General features: G+C 52.3%; 1 protein-coding gene across 1 annotated transcript in view; it reads left to right on the top strand.

Moving 5' to 3' along the window:
• SLC2A9 (solute carrier family 2 member 9) overlaps nt 1-18,520 on the top strand; it is a 220,925-nt gene that overhangs the window by 22,880 nt on the left and 179,525 nt on the right. Inside the window, exons 2-3 of the mRNA XM_032399871.1 lie at nt 9,072-9,172; nt 16,554-16,652. Coding sequence (XP_032255762.1) covers nt 9,110-9,172; nt 16,554-16,652 — 162 coding nt within the window. The 5' untranslated portion in view covers nt 9,072-9,109. The remainder of the gene's footprint in view (nt 1-9,071; nt 9,173-16,553; nt 16,653-18,520) is intronic.

Below are 18,520 nucleotides of genomic sequence, written 5' to 3'. Positions count from 1 at the left end.
CAGCAGCAGCTTGGATGAGCACTTCCGAGTCTCAGGAAGATCCAAGCTAACTGGCGTCTGGCCTACAGCCCTTCCTTTGACATCAGAGGGCCACGCGCCAAGTCTCCCCGGAGATCACAAATTCCCGGGGACCTGCTCCATTCTTGTTTGTCAACTCTGGTCAAGCTGAACAAGAACCCGAGAGAAACTCTGAATGAACAGCTAAGTATAAATATTTATTGGACCCTCTGAATGTCATAAATGGTTGACTTCTAAGTGTTAAAAATGGGTACAATTGACAAGTCTCTGCCAGGGGTTGAGTATTAGGTTCATACATTATTGATCCCCTCATAGGGACATGCTGTCGTGTTTATGACGCAGGCAAGGAAGCTGAGCTCACGGCGGTTAGCCGAATTGCTTAAGGTCACACGGCTGGCTGGGGACAGTCACGGTGGGCACCAGAGCCTTGCTCTTCCCGCCTAAACCAAGCTCATGAGCCAGGCAGAGGGTCTGAATCTTCAGACATTCCACTCCATTTTTTTGTGTGTGTGTTTTTTTTTTTAAACGAGTTCCTTTTCCAACTTACTTCAAAAGGGTGATTAAACCAAGCAGAGGTCTGTCCGTGCTTCTCCTTAAGGGCTTGTGAGTCAGAGTAAGAGTTCCCTGAGGGCTCCAGACAGACGCAAAATGATACCAAGCAAACATGCCATAGGCATCCATGGAGAGACTGTGCATCCAGGTTCTGGAAATATGCAGAAAATGTGGGAAGCAGACAGCAAGAAAACCCCCTGGTCGGAAGGTCCCTGACCCCCCCCCCCCCCCCCCCGCGACCCCGAGTGCCGTTCCCCCCCCCCTCCTGCTAGAGAATACTGCACTTCCTCGGCGGCGCCCGCGGCTCTGGGTCGGACTCGGGGCCCAGTGCTGGCAGGCCCCCCTGGCAGCCAGTCTAGGCTGAGCACTCTTGCCGGGGTTTTCTGCGGGCAAGAGAGAGCTCAGCGGGCACTGTGGCTTCTCTGATCAGTTCTTCACCAAATACGCATGAAGTGCCTACTACGTGCTGGACTGTGTCTGGGCACTGGGATGACAGCAGTGATAAGAGACAAGGTCTCTGCCCCCCCCACTGCCCCCTCCCCCATGGAGTTGCATTCTGCTGGGGAGAAAAGACAGGAGCCCCAAAACCAATAGACAAAAAAGAGAACGTCAGGTATTAAGTATGTTGAAGAAAATAAAAGGTAATGAAAAAGAGAGAAAGAGGGAAGGAAGGAGAGAGAGGGAGCGGACAGGGAGAAGGAGGACTCAGAAAGGGAGGCAGGGAGAGACAGACACACAGACAGACAGGCAGGCCGACTTGGGGTTGGGTGGGTTTGGTTTAGGCAGGATGGTGAGAGAGAGCCTTTCTAAGGAGATGTGCGAGCTAAGACCTGCAGGACAAGAGTGAAGCAGCCCTACAGTGGTCTGGGGACGGATCTCTGGGCAGAAGGAGCAGCAGGTCCAAAGGCCCCAAGATGGCAGAACCTGGGTGTTTGGGAGGAAGGGAGAAGGCCCGGGTGAGGGGTATGTGGAGGCCAAAGGAGAGAGCAGAGCGACAAGTTGGAGAGGCAAACATGGGCCTTGTCACTGTGGCCCTTCGCGACCTTCTTAAGTCCCACAGTTGGAACCCAGGTCGGGAGGGGCCAACCCCTCGCTCTTCTGTGTCACTTGGATGAACGAGGAGGAGGGTCTGACTCTGGGAGCAGGGAATGGCACATCAGGACCGGTTCTAGGAAAGTCACCGGAGGCTGGAAGCAGAGTAGGTCCCGAGGACTGGGTGTTTGCAGAGGATGTCACTCTGGCCGCCCCTGGATGGAGAGCACCTGCGGAAGGGGTGGGGGTTGAGGAGTCGGGCAGTGGTCTGGAGGCTGTGCGGACAGGGTCCGGGGAGAGATGTGCCATCTGCCCGGGATATAACTGGGAGCCGAGGTGGTGAGGGTTGTCATTATTTGGACAGGCACCAGGAGGGAATTCAGAGGGAGGAAGGAGTCTGCTTTTTGGCCTGGGAACTGGGAGGGGGCTGGATGAGGGAGAGGCCTGATGAAAGAGGGGAATTGGGCAGGGGTAACAGAAGTTCAGTTTTCATATGGGTGGGCTGAAGGCCGGGGACAAGTCTGGATGAGGTCGACCAGGACAAGAGTGTGGGCAGAGCAGAGAGGAGGCCTTTGCAAAGGCTGAGTCCTGGGAGCCTCCATCCTCGGTGGCCTCGCAGGGAAGGAGGAGCCGCTGAGGGAAAACCAGGCCAGCATGTTGACTGGAAGACAGGACAAGGAAGTTTCTAGAAGGACCCAGAAGGAAGAGGAGTGGTCACGTTTATCAAAGCTGCTGGGAGGTTATAGGGAATTGACTAGTGACTTTGGATGATTGATGTCCTCAGTAAGAGCAACTTGAGTGGTGTGATGGGTCAAACCCTCTGCTGGAGCAGACGAAGGAAGTGCAGAGTGGAGACAGTGAATCCTCCGGGACAGCTTAGCTGTGACAAAGAGCAAGGAAATGGGGTGATAACAGAAGGTCATGGAGTCAAAGGAAGTTTTTTTTTTCCTAATTGAGGTGAACTTCACTTAACATAAAATTAACCATTTTCTACGTTCACAGCGTTGTGTAACCAACACCTCTGTCTAGCTCCAAAACATTTTCATCTCCCCCAAAACAAACCCATTAAGTATTGGCTTCCCATTGGCCACCTCCCCCAGCCCGTGGCAACCACTCGTCAGCTTTCAGCCTCTCTGGATCTGCCTTTTCTGCACATTCCATCTAAATGGAATCATGAAACAGGTGACTATTTGTGTCCAGCTTTTTCACCTCAGCGTAAGGTTTCCGAGGTTCTTCCACACTGTAAACATGTCTCCGGACTTCATTCCTTTCTGAATGAGTAATCCAGGTGTGGATAGACCACAACTGTGTATCCATTCATTAACTAATGGACATTGGACTCTTTCCACATTTTAACTACTGTACATAAAACTGCTGCGAGCATTCAAGTACAAGTTCTGTTTGAACACCTGCTTTCAATTCCCTTGGGTATATACCCAGGAATTGTATTGCTGGGTCCCAAGGTAATTCTATCAGTGCGCTTTGAGAAGCCATCAAACTGTTTCCCACTGTTGCTGAAGAGGTTGACATCCCCACTGACAATGTAGGAGGGCTCTAGTTTCTCCACATCCTCACCAGCGCTTCTAGATTTATTTATTTATTTATTTATTTATTTATTTGAGAGAGTGAGGAGGGGGAGGGGCAGAGGGCAAGGGAGAAGGAGGAAGCAGACTCCCTACTGAGTGCGGAGCCTGACACGGGACTCCATCTCATGACCCTGAGATCATGACCTGAGCCGAAACCAAGTCAGGCGCTCAACTGACTGAGCCACCCAGGTGCCCCCCTCTCCAACACTTCTTAGTTTAGTTTTTGTTTTTCGGTTGGTGATGTTAAGACACCTTTGTATCTAGCCTAGAAAGACCCAGTAGAGAAGGAGAAATTGATGATGCTGAAGGGAAAGAGGATAATTGCTGGAAGACTCTTGAGAAGGTGAGAGGGATGTGCCCACAAGACCCATAAGGCAGACCCTCCAAAGTAAGAAGTCTTTTTGGATGCTGCACTGCCAAAAAAAAGGGAAAAATGTGTAGACACCAAGGTCCCGAGGCTCACTCTGATGAGAGGCTTCCCCCCCAGAGCAGCAGTGAACAGAGGGTGGGCAGTGGGTGGAATGGATGGTCTTGCATTAAACGTCAATTCTCATCCACAAGTTGTGGTGCTTTAGGCAAGTGGGATGACCGTGGAACCCCAGTATGCTTGGCCACAGAATGGAACTAACAAACACTTGGTGGCTGCTCTTAGGATTAAATGAGGCTGTGCATAACCAGCGCCTGACACACAGTAGGTGCTTACTAAATGCAGGTTCCTTCCCATGGCTCATCCTTCTGACCTGATTGTGAATTACCCGATGGAAGTAATAGGTTTACCCTTCTTTGCAGCTTTCTCAGTATCTAGCACTATGTTGGCCACATAGTAGGTGCTCCATAAACACTTGATAAAGAATAAATGAATAAACAAGAAGAAAAATAATGATCAACAAAGAGACTTCCCAAAACAATAGCAATACTGGGCACTTGCTACACAGCAGGCAATTCCAAGGGCAGCACCTCGTTTGGTCTGTATGACATGACCCTGAGATGAGCACTCCCTAATCTCCACCTCACAGACAGGTGACTTGCCCCATGTGACGTGGCTGGGGAGTGGCAGGCTGGGGTTCGAGCTCTGAATCCCAGGCTCTTAGTCGTCATGTTATATTATCTATCCAGATGCTGTGAAACCAATGGTTGAATAATCTTGGCATTGAGAATGATCTGCTGCAGCTAAAAAGATGTCAAGAGAGAGAGGTCGGGTGACTGATTGGGGCAAGAAAGGGCTAGGCACCAGCTGGATAATTGCGGAAGCTTTGAAAAGCCTGGGGGAGCAATCGCACTGCCCAGGTGTGTCTGCATTTCCTTACGCACAGCTCAAATCACCCCGGGCACAGAAATGTCATCTTCCTGGTGTGCAAGTTGTGTCGGACATGGAGGTTGGTTGGTAAAAACACCTGTCGTAGATGCTTCGCAGGGATCAGGTGATTTCTTCCTGCTCTCCAGGCCACGCTTTTGTCAACCTCAAGACTGGGAAACTGGGGAAATGGGATTAGCCATGAGCAGGTTGCCTGGGTGCTCTGAACTGATGCCAAGGGAATTGGATGCGCTTTTCCAGGTTCCCCAAACGGTGCTATCTCCCAGGCCCTAAGCACATGCCTGAACCAGGCACAGAGTCCCTTTTCTATGGTGGGTGGGACTCCCAGGAGCCCATTTTCACTTCCCACCTGTCGGCTCTCTCTGTGAACTGGTCAGGAGGAGGCTGTCGGTGCCCTTGGCTGACCTTGGATCTTGCCCCGCGCTCCCCAGACATGCTCTTGGATTCCTCACCTCTGTCCCTCGCATCTCTGCACCACTCCAGCCCTCCATTTATCTCAGAGTCCTGAAGACAGAGTAGGATTCGCACGTGGGCATCTCTTTCACGCTAGAGGGACAGGTCAGGAGGACATTGTGGCATTCCTAGAATAACAACAAGAGCAATGCCCACGGGTACAGCATCTCAGAGTCGACGGCTCTCGCGTATTTCTCATTGGGCTAATTGTACTCCTACATCAACAGAGTAGCAAGCGTAAACCCTTCATCCTGCTCATTTGGGCGTAGGACCCAATCAATGTGCATCCATCTGTGTCCTGCTTTACCGCTTGTTGCGTGTCATGTCACCTAAACCTCACCGCCACCTGGGCAGGCTGGTCCCGCTCTGGCCACACACCCTCAGGCTAGCAAGCAGCCCTCTGACACCCAGGAAGGTCAGTCCCATAATCAGCAGTGGCTTCTCGGGAATACCTCTGCCTTTGACTCTGGTCCAGAACTTGTTGACCCTCACCTGGCACGTTTCTGATAAGCTGAGCTAGCCCTCGGTAGTTCGCTGTTAATCATTTATCTCTCGGCCCGTGGAGAGAGGCTTCACGGAATGTTTACAGTAACAGCTGGTGCCATTTAATCGTTAATGTTGCTTTCTTTGACAATTTCGCAGGCTTATATTGGATTATATGGGGAGCTGAGTTATCTAGGAAGCATATGCTCTTTGCTCTTTAGACTGTAACAGACAAGGGAGGCTCCAGGAGCCAGGTGAGTTATGCTCACAGACCTGGATTAGCTTTAGGGATGATTTCAAGAGCCTATGAGACTCTCACCAAGCAGCTGGAATAAGAGAATTGAAAAGTGAGGGATTTGAAAATCAATTTGGTGAAGATTAAAAGCGAAAACGCACATGAAGTGCTTAGCATGGTGTTTGATAAATGTTAACATAAAAATGAAATTGATTACGAGTGATTATGGCTAAGGCAATCATTCGGATGGCTACTAATCCAGTAATCTCCTTCTGCCTGCCCCCTTCCTCCCTCCCTCTCCTTCTATTTCTTTTTTTCTTTCTCTCCTTCTCTCTCTCTCAACTCTGCTCTATTTTCCACATTCCTTTTCAATATGTTGTTTCAGAGTTAGCTTTAGCTCCATGCCGAAGTCAGCAGAGACTTCACCCTGAAAATTAAGAATAAAGTCACAGCCAAGTATTAATCAAAAACGTGGGGGGAGTTGGAGTATGTGGCACTTCCCACGGAGAGCTGTCAGCCAGGGGCTGGACCGCACGCAAGGCAGCACCTGCAGGCATCTCGAGGGAGGTGGCCTCCCGCTTGCATGAGCCAGCTTTGGGAGAACAGGTTCACCTGCGCTGTCTGCTGACGTTCTGCGGTGGACTGATGTCAGCTGTGCCCTTTCTTCGCCTCCGTCCGTCCGTCCTTCCACCCAACACAGGCTTTTGAGCGACGATGTGACCTGAAGCTGTCTAGGCTCAGATCCACCCTCTGTGACGGGTTGGGCGGGTAAAGATACTTCTCCAAGGCTCGCTTACTTTATTTCCAGCGTGGCTGGCCATCGCGATCGACACATGGCGCCCGTCAAAGTTTTATTATCAGTAGCAGAGGCGGTTTTCTAAATATTTAACCCCAGGTACAGCCGAGGCGGGGTGGGGGGGGCAATCAGATTGCTAGGAGCAGAGTCTTGGGCATCGCTATGTAGGTGTTAATCCTGTAGCTGCTGGGCTGAGGCAGGTGGGCACCCTGGGGGCTGGGACCGGGCTGCTCATCAATGGGTGCAGCGCACTTGGAACTTTTAAGAAGTGGCATGGCCACACTAGTGGGCACCAGCAGAGTGTGAGATCGCATCAGCAGCAATTTCTATATTATTACTGCAGATTGAAAAGACAGGGTTTTAGAACCTCATGCTCAGAGCTTCTATTTATACTATGTTCTATTTATTCATTACTCTATTTAAGCCTTCGAGAATTATTTTGAGGCAGTTGAGGGTTCTCTACTCATACGCCAAATGGTTCCCCCTCCTTTTTCCTCGTAACCAGTTCTAAGACACCGTCTTAGAATGGTGTCCCACGAGGACCCTGACAAATGATTGCCTTATCTGCGCTCCACAGAGACCATTTGCTGGGAGTCCGGTGATGATGGTGACCATTTAGCATTTATTATGTGCTTCATATACATGGACTCATTTGATCTTCACAAAAGCCCTGTGAGATATATCCTGTTATTCTTCCTCACTCGACATATAAAGAAACAGAGGTACAGAGAGGTTAAGCACCTTGCCCCAAGTCACACAGCTAGTAAGCTATAGGGCTGGGGTTTGAACTCATGGCCCCACGCCGCCTGGGGTGCACGCTGTCTGCACCTGGCCTAGTGTCGTGCCGGTGGGCAGCTTCCCACCTGGGACATGATGTCTCGGGGACGATGAAGTCATTGTCAGCTCTGTGGTGGTCTCTGTAGGGTGAGGCACAGAGTCTCACCTTCAAGGCTCACCTACTCTGAGTGACTGTTCCTTCTGGAAAAACTGAATCACTTCCTTCTGTGCACGGGGAGGAGGAAAAGCATTCTAGGCTAAGGGGCAGCCAAAGGAACACGAGAATGAGAATGGCCTGAAAAGGGAGGTCCAGTGGGCTGGAGCGTCCCGGGGTGTGTGCTGGGCTGAGATAGGCAGGGTCCCTCAGGGGAGGGCCTCAGATGTCCCCCTCGAGCGCTGCCCACAGAAGCTCACCAACCAACATTCCTGTCGGGCCAGCTCAAATGACTTCTGGATCGCAGAACCCGTCATCCTATCAGAACTAAATATTCTTCCAGAATTGTATTTTTTATGCCTGCTTGGCTACTCGACACCTTAAGGACTGATTTTAAAGTTTTTTTAAATTTAAAGTGATTTTTTTAAACTTGCTTTTCTAGTTATAGAAGTGGGGTTTGTGTGTGTGTGTGTGTGTCAAAAATTGGAAAAGCATAGGAAAACCAACCAGATAGAAATGGACTAAAATACCACGGCCAAGTAGAAACTGCTGTTCCGTTTTGCTACTTCCAGGGAGTCTATTTTTGCTGCACATAAATATGTGATGCGTCCTTTGCTCACCTTGGCAGCCCAGGCTCCTGCTGTCCTTCCGCCTTCCCCATGCCCCGGGAGCACTCTGTATGCTCTTCCCAAATGGGCTCTTCTAGAATGGAAGCTCCATGAGGGCAGGGCAAGGTCTGTCTTGATCTTACCTAGGTATTACAGGCTTAACGAATAATTGTGGAATAAATAACTTAATGTACCAACATCTAAAAAAATCTTAATTTTATATGAAAAAACACACGGGCATAGTTTAAGTCCTCATATAATAGCATGGATTTATTATTAAGTACATGTTTTTAATGCTAATGGATATTCTTTTATAGATCTTTCTCTGTCTAGTAAGATTATGAGCATTTTCCCATGACGTTAAATATTCTTTAACATAGTTTTTAAATGCTACATGAGTTTCCATATATGGATGTACCATAACTTATTTAAACTTTCCTGTTAGATTTTTTTTTCTATTGTGAATACCCATTTGTTAACAATCTCAGGCTAAAATCTTTGTGCATGTTCTTTATTACTGCTTTCTAATAACTTTTTATAGATGGAGTAGTTGGGCCAAAGGGCCCACATATTTTTATGGCTCTGGTAACTTATTTCCAAACTCCAGAAAAGCTGCACATTTTTCTACTTCTGTCCTGCCAGTGATTTTGGTTACAATTTTGGTGACTGGTTCCAATTTGACAGGGAAGATGGGCACTTGGTTTTAATTTACACCGCTTTTATTTTCACGTCTTGGGGACAGAAATTTTGGTGTTTCCAAGATCTTCCCTGTCATAAGAATGACCATCTGAATGAGAATGTTTTGGGGAGGGGCCTGTATTTAATAAGCAACACAGCAAGTGTGGGAAACACAGAAGTCGTCCAGCCCCACCATCCCGCATCCTGCAGATGGAGACATGAGGCTAGAGACGAGCATGGAGATGCGTGGGTCCCCAGGGGAGCTGGGCACCGCTGTCCTCGTGTCCTCACCAGGCAACCCGCCCATTTTGGGGCTACCTTCCCTAATTACCCATTGGGGCGGCAAGTATCTAATGACTTCTTCCTTTTTTTTCTCTTTTTCAGGAACAAGGAAACCCAGTCCAAAATTTGAAAAATAAACCATGAAGTGCAGTGAAAAGGACTCAGCAGATTCCAAAGAAAGTGATTTGGCGAGAAAGAAATTGGTCAGTCCTGGTTTCCTTATCTCTCCCTGTTCTGGTGACGCTGGGGCAGTCCCTCCGGGCCCCTTCGCTGCTCCCGAGGAGATGTAGATGGAGGCGAGGTCAGGTGGATAAGAGAGACCAGGGGGTAGAAGCAACGGTGTGTGGGAAGTTGCCGTGTGAGCGGGAAAGCGTGTGCTACGAGCCATAGGCCACTAATCGTATTGTACTCTGGTTGATGATGACTCTGTCATCTGCTGGTGGTCTTCAGGACTGGCGGGAGTGTCTCCACTCCAAAGGTCATTTCACAACGAGGGGACACTGCTGTGTGAGAGTGAGGATGTCGCTGTCCTTGAGGATATGCTGAAACCCATCCCCTACCCCACCACAAGGCCCAGTCCACCTGCCCCAGAGAGGCCCTCACTCCTCAGGGATCCTTGCACCTTCTTTTAAACCAGACTCAAAAACCAAAGCCAGACAGCACCTGCTCTGTGCGGGGCCTTTACCCGGGTCTCTCCTTCGGTTCTCTTGGCCATATACCCCAGTGAAGACATCACCACCCTCATTTTGCAGGCGAGGAGCTGCAGCTCAGACAGGGATGAAGCCACTTGTCCAAGGCTACGTAGCTAGTTTGGGGGGGGAGTGGTCTCGAACCCTGGTCCCTTTGTGCCTCATCTCCTGTGATAGCAGCAGAAGCAACCAGGACTCAGAAGAAAATATGTCCATGTTTTTAATAAACCTTATTTAGCTGGACAAAGATCAACACAAGTGTATTTATCAAACCACCAGGGAAGTGTGGAACTGGCAGGCTGAGAGTGATTGTCCCCACCCACAGGTGTGAGACAGAGGTTTAAGGAGGGTCCAGCCACCTCCTCGGGTCATCCAGGGATGTGGCAGAGTCACGTTAAATAAACAGTCATTCCCTCCAAGGACACACTCCTATGAGGTAGAGTCAAGGCTCTGCTGTCTAGGCATTTGGTGTCATGAAGGGAGTGGTACTGTCATCTCAATCATTCTGCTTAAATGATATTCAATAAAAAACTCCCCCCCCCTTTTTTTTCCTTTCCTGGTAGAAAATTTTCATCTTGTCCAAGCTGACTTTCTAGCTTCAGGACACCATCAGTTTGAGTTCAGTTCCAGAAGTATCTACCTGGCCCCTTCCTTGAGTGAGGTGGGAAGAAAACTCTGGGAATCCAAAGAGGCTCAGGACACTGGATTAGCCTGCTCAGGCCGCCATGACAAAGCATCACAAGCTGGGGGTCTTAAACAACAGAGATCTACTTTCTCATGGTCCTGGAGGCTGGAGTCTGAGATCAAGGATGTCGGCAGGGTTGATTCCTTCTGAGGCTTCTGTCCTTGGCATGTAGACGGCTGTCCTCTCCCCACGTCCTTACATGGACTTTCTTTTATATGTGTCTGTGTCCCACGTTCTTCTTATAAAGACACCAGTCATATCGGATTGGGGTCTACCCTAGTGACCTCATTTTACCCCACTCTCTTCTTTAAAGACCCTGTCCCCCAATACAGTCACCTTCTGAGGTGCTGGGGGTTAACACTTCCCCAGATGAATCTGGGGAGGGGGACACAGTTCACTCCATAACAGACACACACGGCCCCAGCCCTTGGTGAGCTCCCGTCCAGAGGGAAAGGCACACATGGGGACAGACACTTGTAAGTAAGGATGGTCACAGCCAGTGCAGTGGTGAGCAGCCTACAGAGCACAGAGGGGCAGAGAGAGGCCTGGCGGGGCTTCGTGGGGAGCTGGTGAGAGAGCGGAGTGCCGACGGATGAGCAGTTATGGGTAGTCAGAGGGCAAGCCTGAGCAAGGGCCAGGAGAACCTGGCAGGAGTAGGTACTCGATAAATAATGGTGGGTGGGTGTGTGCATACAGGTCAGAAGAGGGTGATCGTGGCTCAGCCCCAGCACACCTGGGAACATTTGTCTAATGGCCACATCCTTGATAGAGGTAACTTTCTCAGGGTCTGCCGGAGAGCGCGGCACCACAGGCCAAGCCAATGTGGGAATGGTACCCGCTCTCCCAAACTCCACTTCTTCCCTGTCACGTCGGCCTAGCAGCTCCTTGGATGGCTGCTGGAGGACTGGGGATATCATGGGTGTGAACACATTTGGCCGAGGGCAAAGCAGTGTAGACGTGGCCTGGGAGGTGCAGGAGGAGGGTGCTTGGGTAATGGGTAGTCCCGGTTACCTGCCGTCTGGTCCAGGCAGGTGCAACGCATCATGTTCATCACCGAGAGACCAAACTTAAGCACTGGCACAGGCCTTAGCAATTGCCCGGTGACGTTAACCTGGCCCCAGACCTCCCCGTTTACCGCGGAGGACACTAATTCCCTGGAGGGGCCCAGATCTTTCTACGCAGAGTACGCAGAATGGTACTTATTTAGAAAAGGGTGAGAGCATTTGGGTCCAGATACAGCACATTATCTGGGGACAAGGTGATTTAAAACATACTAATGAGTATTCATTGTGCACTTGCTGTAGGCTGGCTGATGTCTTAGCTTCCTCGGTTCGACGTGCTTTTCGAGTATAAACTCACAGAATCTTCCACAAGTCTGAGGCGGTGGCCCCGTCACGCCCATGTTACAGATCAGGACCCTGTGCCACAGAGAGGCCGAGGGACCTGCACCAGGGCTCACAGGTCCTAAGTGGCTGTGCGGAGGCTCAAACCCAGGCCGTGCGCCACCCACCCGTGTCTGGGTTTTAAGCCGCTAAGCTGTGGCAAGGGGAAGGGACAGCTCGTGTCACCTTCACCAAGGTTTCCCAGAAAGTGGAGCTGTAATTCACCCTGAAAAGCTCAAATTCAAAGGAGGGCAGTGCAGTTAACGTGAAGGCCACTCTCCAAATAGCTGGAGCACCGGCCTGGAACTTGAGCCGGGTCTACTCTCAGGTGCGCGACTTCGGGCAAGGCACTGCTCCCCTCTGGGTTCCTTCGCCTTCGGCAGGCGGGGGGGGGGAGTAGTGGGCAGCCAGCTCCACCAATAAGAGGAACTCTTCAGGCCAAGCACCGCCTCCAGGCTGTGGGACCAAAAGGAAAAGTGAAGTCTGCACATGTCCAGTCTTAGGGTCTGGGACAGCGCCTGGTGCAGGGCCGGACCGGGCGCAGGCGGGGGGCGGCTGGTCTCCCTCCATCCCTGCGGCCTGCATCCCCTCCGGCTTCTGGCCTTGGAGCTCAGATTCAGCAGGTGTTGGATCAGGGAGGCTGAGGCAGGAGGGGTGTGCAGGGACAGCTCTGACAGGGGCTCAAGGCCACACTCGGAGCCCGCTGCTGGCTTGTGGACATGCTGTGCTCGGTGGGCAGGGCCTTTAATGCTTGCTGACTCAAGCCTTCACAGCGCAGGGCGTCCCAGACACAGCGCGGGGGCGTCCCCACCCGCACTCCCCACTTCACACCCAAATGTAGTTGCATATTTGTCCTGGGTCCTGGGGCCTACTGAGTTTTCAACCCCAATGGGAAAGCACAGAATGATTTTAAATGGCGGAGGGTGGGGGGGGGATCACCTGCCTCAGTCTGAGTTCTAGTGAGATCAGGTGAGACCCCCTGTTAGCGATGAGGAAGCCAGGAAGAATACACGGAAGGGCCTGAGCTAAGGAGGGGAGGGGGAGGAGGAGAGGAGGATGAACATAAAGTCCCCATCAGGATGGCACAGTGTGGGTCCCCAAGACCCGGGGAGGCAGCTGTCCAGTCCCCTCCCGCACCCCTTCCCATACCTCAGGCCCCAGCCATGCTCAATTATTCTGCTTTCCCACATACCCCAGGGCATCTATGCCCATGGGTTTGGGCTCATGTTCTCCCGCCCCAAGCACCTTCTCTGCCTGCATATTCCCCCCGAGCTTACTCAGGAATCACCTCTTCCAGAGAGTCTTCCGTGATCCAGCCCCAGGTTCATTGTCTGTGATCCACTGAACCTAGTTTGCTTGCTCTCAAGTGGACTTGAGACCTCCCTAGCCTTCGTGGGGTTCTGCATTCCCCAGACATACCTTCGCCCACTGGCCTCGGTACCTGCCTTCTGCCTCTGGGAGCAAAGGGCCGAGGCAGGCTGTCCTAAACCTGTCATGATTAAAGGTACTACTCTGACATCTGGGGCAAACTGGCCACGTGGTGAATTAATTCTCATGACGTTAAGTATGCATGGAGGGGTCTTGCCTCCTTCATGCGTTCCCTGAGCCAGCCCGGGGTTGGGCAAGGAAGGGGTCTTCCCTGAGCCAACGCTGAGTGAGCAGGACAGAGTAATGACCAAAAGAGGGGCAGATCCTTTTTCTTCCAAACCCAGAGCCTCCCCATTTGTTGGAGAGCTGCAGGGCAGTCATGCCCACGTCCAGCATGCTGCTCGAAGCTATGTGTTTTCTAGTTGAGCCTCAGAATAACTACTGGACGGACAGTCCAGGAAGGATCAGCCTTCCGTTTTGCCCTTGTAAACACCGTAGCTCAGAGAAGCAAAGTGGCTTGGCTAAGGACGCAGTTAGAGAGGCAGGGTCGGGACGCCAGCAGGCTTCCCGTGCCACCAGTGACGTTCCTTCTGTCCCAATCCTTCGGGAGGCACCCTGGCTTCATGCCCGGTGCTCCCTCGCTGCACGCGGTTGGGAGGGAAAATCAAAGGTGCCAAAGGAAAAATCCCTGCCCTGGGTGGTGATTCCTGAGAAGGCAAGTTGCCCTTCCAGGACTCCTGGGCTGCTGCTATGACTGGGAACGGGGGTGGGGTGGGGGGAGCCCACGGTGCCCATTTCCTGTTCAGACAAGACAGAACTGCCGCATTTCCTGCCGGGCCCCCGCCCCCTCGTGGACTCTGCCTCCTGCTCAGAGATGCCCTGGCACAGCCCGCGGCCGGAGGAGCATGGACTCCCGGGCCTGGGCTCACACAGGGGCTGCCGAGCGTGGCCGCGCCCGGAGAAGGACACTGGGCAGGAGGACCAGAAAGGTAAACACAGAAACCGGCCTCTGGACCCTGCCATGGGGCTCAGAGGCCCAGCGTGGGCGGCTGCACCTAACTGCCTTCGCGGCCTGGAAGGCCTGGGGCCCTGGGTCAGAGAAGCCTGCCTTGAGTGCAGGCATCCTGGTCCCCGTGACCTTGGCCGTGGAGCTCCCACTCTGGAGCTGCGGTTTCCTCTGGCAATGTGGCTGTGCTCATGAAATGAGGCCTCGCACGTGCTGGGTGGTGTCCCCTCTTCCTTCCCGCCCCCACAGCTGGTACCCTGTCCCTGGGGCAGGTGATGAGAGGGGGTGGACCCCGGCTGGCCAAGTGGGGGCAGGGGCTCCAGGGAGAGGCTCCCACCTGCCCTTCTCTATCCTCTGATGGGTGCAGACAAGGGGACAGTGATCAGGGCTGGAAGCAAGGGGGCCCAGGGACAGAGGCCGCCAGGGACAGCCCAGGGAGTCGGGAGGAGTGACATCTGAGCCGAGACCCAGAGGATAAGGGACTATGGAGAATGGGCATTTTGTCCAAAGTGTATTTCTGTTCCATCGATGAATCCCATGCAGTTCAGGCCCCTCTCACTGCAGGAAAAGATTCTGGCCCCACATCTGGCCGTGTCCATCCCGGTGGCTTATAAACCCCCTTTCTCACCTCCATCCGATCACTAGCATTTCCTGAATACCTTCTCTGCAGCAGGCTTGGTTCCTGGAAGCAAGACCCCCACCCTCAAAAAGTGAGACCCTTGCCCACTGTCCAGCCTCTGTTGCTAACGCTCGCGGGCACAGTGTTAACTCAGCGTAACAGCCCAGTAGGTGCGGTCTGTTATCATCCCCACTTTCTGATAAGAACACTGAGTCACAGAGCAGCTATGTAACTGGTCCAAGGTTACAGTCCTAAGCGGCCGAGCGCGGGGTAGGACAGAGCTGAATCACAGAGAAATGTCAACACGAGGAGATGGAGCTTTCAGAGGAGAGGACACTGGTCATGGGTCTTGGATACACAAGTCTCTAGAAGGGAGAATTCCGGGCGTACGTAGCCGCACGGGCCAGGCCAAGGGAGACCCTGGCACCTGACCTGGGCAACAGCCATTCTGTATGGCTGGGCCAGAGGGAAAGCAGAAAGAGTAAACAGGCTTTCTGAACCCTCCCCGTGTGCACGCAACATTCTAAACATCCTCACCCAGCAACACGGCGAGTGCTCAACAACCTGGACAGCCGTGCTGTTCTTAGATCCATTTTCCAGCTGGGCAAGCTGAGACCCAGAAAGGTCAAGAAACTGGCTCCGGTGCCCACAGCTGAGTGGCCGGAACGTCCAGCACTGCATCCGGTGCTAGAAGAGACTACTGAGGTAGGCAGAGCAGGGAATTGGCTATTGGGGTCCTGTTTTCCCTTCCAAACAGTATTTGACCGGCTCAGTCCCCGGAACTGTGGACCTTGTCTGTTTGTTTGCTGCTGTACCCCTGGGGCTTTATCAGGGCCTGGCCTGAGAAGCGCACACACGTTACAGGATAGCAGAGAAAGCGGCTTCCAAGAGCACCTGGGTCGCCTCCATCTGGAGACTGGCATATTCGCCCCGGCCAGCTTAGGATGGCAACCCCTCTTGTCTCCAGCTCCTGCGGGCTGGTCAGCTTTTGCCAAGGGGCCCAGATGCTTCCGCTCCAGGGCCCTGTCCTGATTGTGACCATCCTTGGATGAGGCCGAAGGACAGGATTCATGGAGGCAGATGCCTCTTTCTCCAGGCTGAGCCCTGTATGTCTCTGCAGGCCCTTGGCCTGAGGGGCTCATAGTGGCCTGCGGATGGACAGCTGAGTCTGGAACGGCAGGTGCGGCGGTGCGTGCGCGCGCATGTGAGCGCGTGTGCACGTGGGCAGCTGTGAGCAGCCTCAAGCCCCGAGACACGTTCCCAGACGGAGAGGCAGTGTGGTGCAGCGCGAGGCTGCATGGGCCCCAGCCCCCACCCCGGACAGCAGCACGGACACCTCTGTGCCTGTTTCCTCACCTAACAACATCAGGATCATATAGTACTGATCTAAGGATTCCCGGAGAGAATACCCAGAAAGGGCTCTGGGCAATGCCTGGCCCACACCTCTTGTAAGCCCCAGATGCTGGCCGCTGGGTCTGGCTTTGCTTTTTGCTCCTGTGTGGTTCAGAAAGTGGCCAAATTCAGCTGAAATAATAGTATGTGGCTGCTTACAAAGCACCTGCTAAGGACATTAGGTCTGCCAGTCACTGATTTGTTGCAGCAGTCAGAAGCAGACTGAGCTCCAGGCGCTGACCCAACTCACCCAGGGCGCCTGCCTGCGCAGGTGGACCTGGATGGGCAACTCACCTGCCGGCCGGCTCCAGGAACTTGTCTCCTTGTCCTGGGAATTCTCTGGGGCGGCCTCCCCAGACGAGGGGACAGCCCAGGTACGTCCTGTGGGCCCCTGGCTCTGTGCCCGACTGCCAGATCTGACGTGCTGTCCTCTCCTTTCCCAGGACTGGTCCTGCTCGCTCATCGTGGCCTCTCTCGTGGGCGCCTTCGGCTCCTCCTTCCTCTACGGGTACAACCTGTCGGTGGTGAACGCGCCCGCTCAGGTGAGTGCCCCGCGGCTGCGGGATGCGCCCGGCAGAGGGCGCTGCAGCCACGTGGAAATCTTCGGGTGCTAGCGCCTGGCCGGGATGGTACCTGATTCTGCAAACCTTTGCAGGCCAGTTCTGTACCAGACCTTTGCCAGAGGGTCTAGGAGAGGGATGGAGAGAGTGAGACCAGCCCCCGCCGTCAAGGAGGGGAGATGAGAGACACAGAAACAATGTCACAACGCGGGGCGTTCAGTTCTTGCTGGAGTGTCCTGGGAGAGTGCAGGGCAAGGAGAGGGGTCTTCGGAGGTCTCAGGGGCTTATTCCTGGGCATGGAATCCGAGGAGGCACAGAGAGACCTTATGCATAGACATTTCCCTGATGTTCTTTTTGTGTTTATGGCTTTTAGTCACAGCTTGAGGTCACTTGGGTATCTGTTGGTTAAGATCCACCGTTGGCCTTTGTTTTTGTTTGGAATCAAGACAGTAGGTATGTCAATCAAGAAGAGGTTGTAAAGCAACCAAAAGTGTTTATTTGAGGTCTTAGGATTTGCAATGTGGGAGGCACAGAGAGGACCGAGATTGAGACTGTGCTCGGAATTGCAAGAGGGAATGCAGGCTCATGAAGGCAAAACCCCCAGCGTTGGGTAACTTGTTTTGAAGGAATCGTGATCGGTGCTGACAGCGCTTAACTGACCACGTGATGCGGGATTGGCTCTGTGGCTCACCGGTGTTACCTTCTCTCTATTTCAGTCGGCAGTAGAGGAGGTGTTCCAAGAGGCCATCAGTGTGCAATTGGCAAGTCATAACGGACAAAAGTCAAGAGTTCATGGTGTTCTCAGAATTGAAACAGCCCATAGGGCTGCTTCCTCAGTCTCCTCCCCACTCCATTTTGAGTGACTCTCTTAGCAATACTTACTTCCCTTTTGGAATTTCCTTTTGCGGGTGCAGTTCCCCAGGCCCCCCCTCACACCTCCCTGCTAGTTTGCAGGTTTGGTTTGTTCTGCCTACCTAGACTATTAGCTCTGTGTGTTACCCATTCCTGGGGGTGCTGGCTTCTGCTTGACCTACTTCCACCCTTGGGCGTAGGGTGGATGAAGGGTGTGAGGAAAGGCTTCCTGGAGGAGGTGATGCCTCAGCTTTGTTTTAAAGGTAGAGCAAAGGCACAGAGGCTTGAGATCTGTGAAATGTTTGCAGGAATGCATGTGTGATGCGGTTGGAGCACAGGATGCCTTTTGGGGAGCCTAGGGCAGGAGCTAAAGGGGCAGGCAGAAGCCAGCCTCCTGGAGGCTTTTTGGGCTTTTCCTTGTTTGGGGCCCAGAATCCCCACGTGCAAAATGCAAGGGAGGCTGGACCATTGGGTCTTAAAGGGTTCCCAGGAGTCCTGGACTTTGCAGAGGTGCCTTTTTAAAATTCAGATGTCCTTCAACAGTCCCACAATGTCTTTTATAGCTGGTTTGTCCAAATCAGAACCCCCAAAAATCAGTGCCTATATATGCAACAGAAATACAGAAAAATAATTACAACCCTGAAATCTAGATGTAGATGTTCATTATTCTGTTCCCTTACTTTTCTATGCATTTGAAAAGTTTTATAACATAATGTCCAAACTAATTACATCATTACATCTTTGCCAATGTGTCTATATATGCGAAAGAAAAGGGAAGTTTCCAAATCATGCTACTGAGCCCTGTCCTGTTCAGTATTGTCACCAACTATTTGGACAATAATATAGGAGGGGCATCTGTTGTATTTCTCAGTTGATGAGCTGGAAGGAATAATGACTGTGTTAGGAAATGAAACGTGTTAGAATCAGGTGCCAGGACAGTTCTGATTTTTTTTTTTTTTTTTTTTTACTCTATTAACTCTTGTATATTTGGGGGGTTC

This window comes from Phoca vitulina, unplaced genomic scaffold, assembly GCF_004348235.1.
Source record: "Phoca vitulina isolate PV1807 unplaced genomic scaffold, GSC_HSeal_1.0 scaffold3, whole genome shotgun sequence".
Taxonomy (NCBI): Eukaryota; Metazoa; Chordata; class Mammalia; order Carnivora; family Phocidae; genus Phoca; species Phoca vitulina.
The sequence above is the reverse complement of the archived record's forward strand: the minus strand, read 5'-3'. Positions and strand labels throughout refer to the sequence as shown.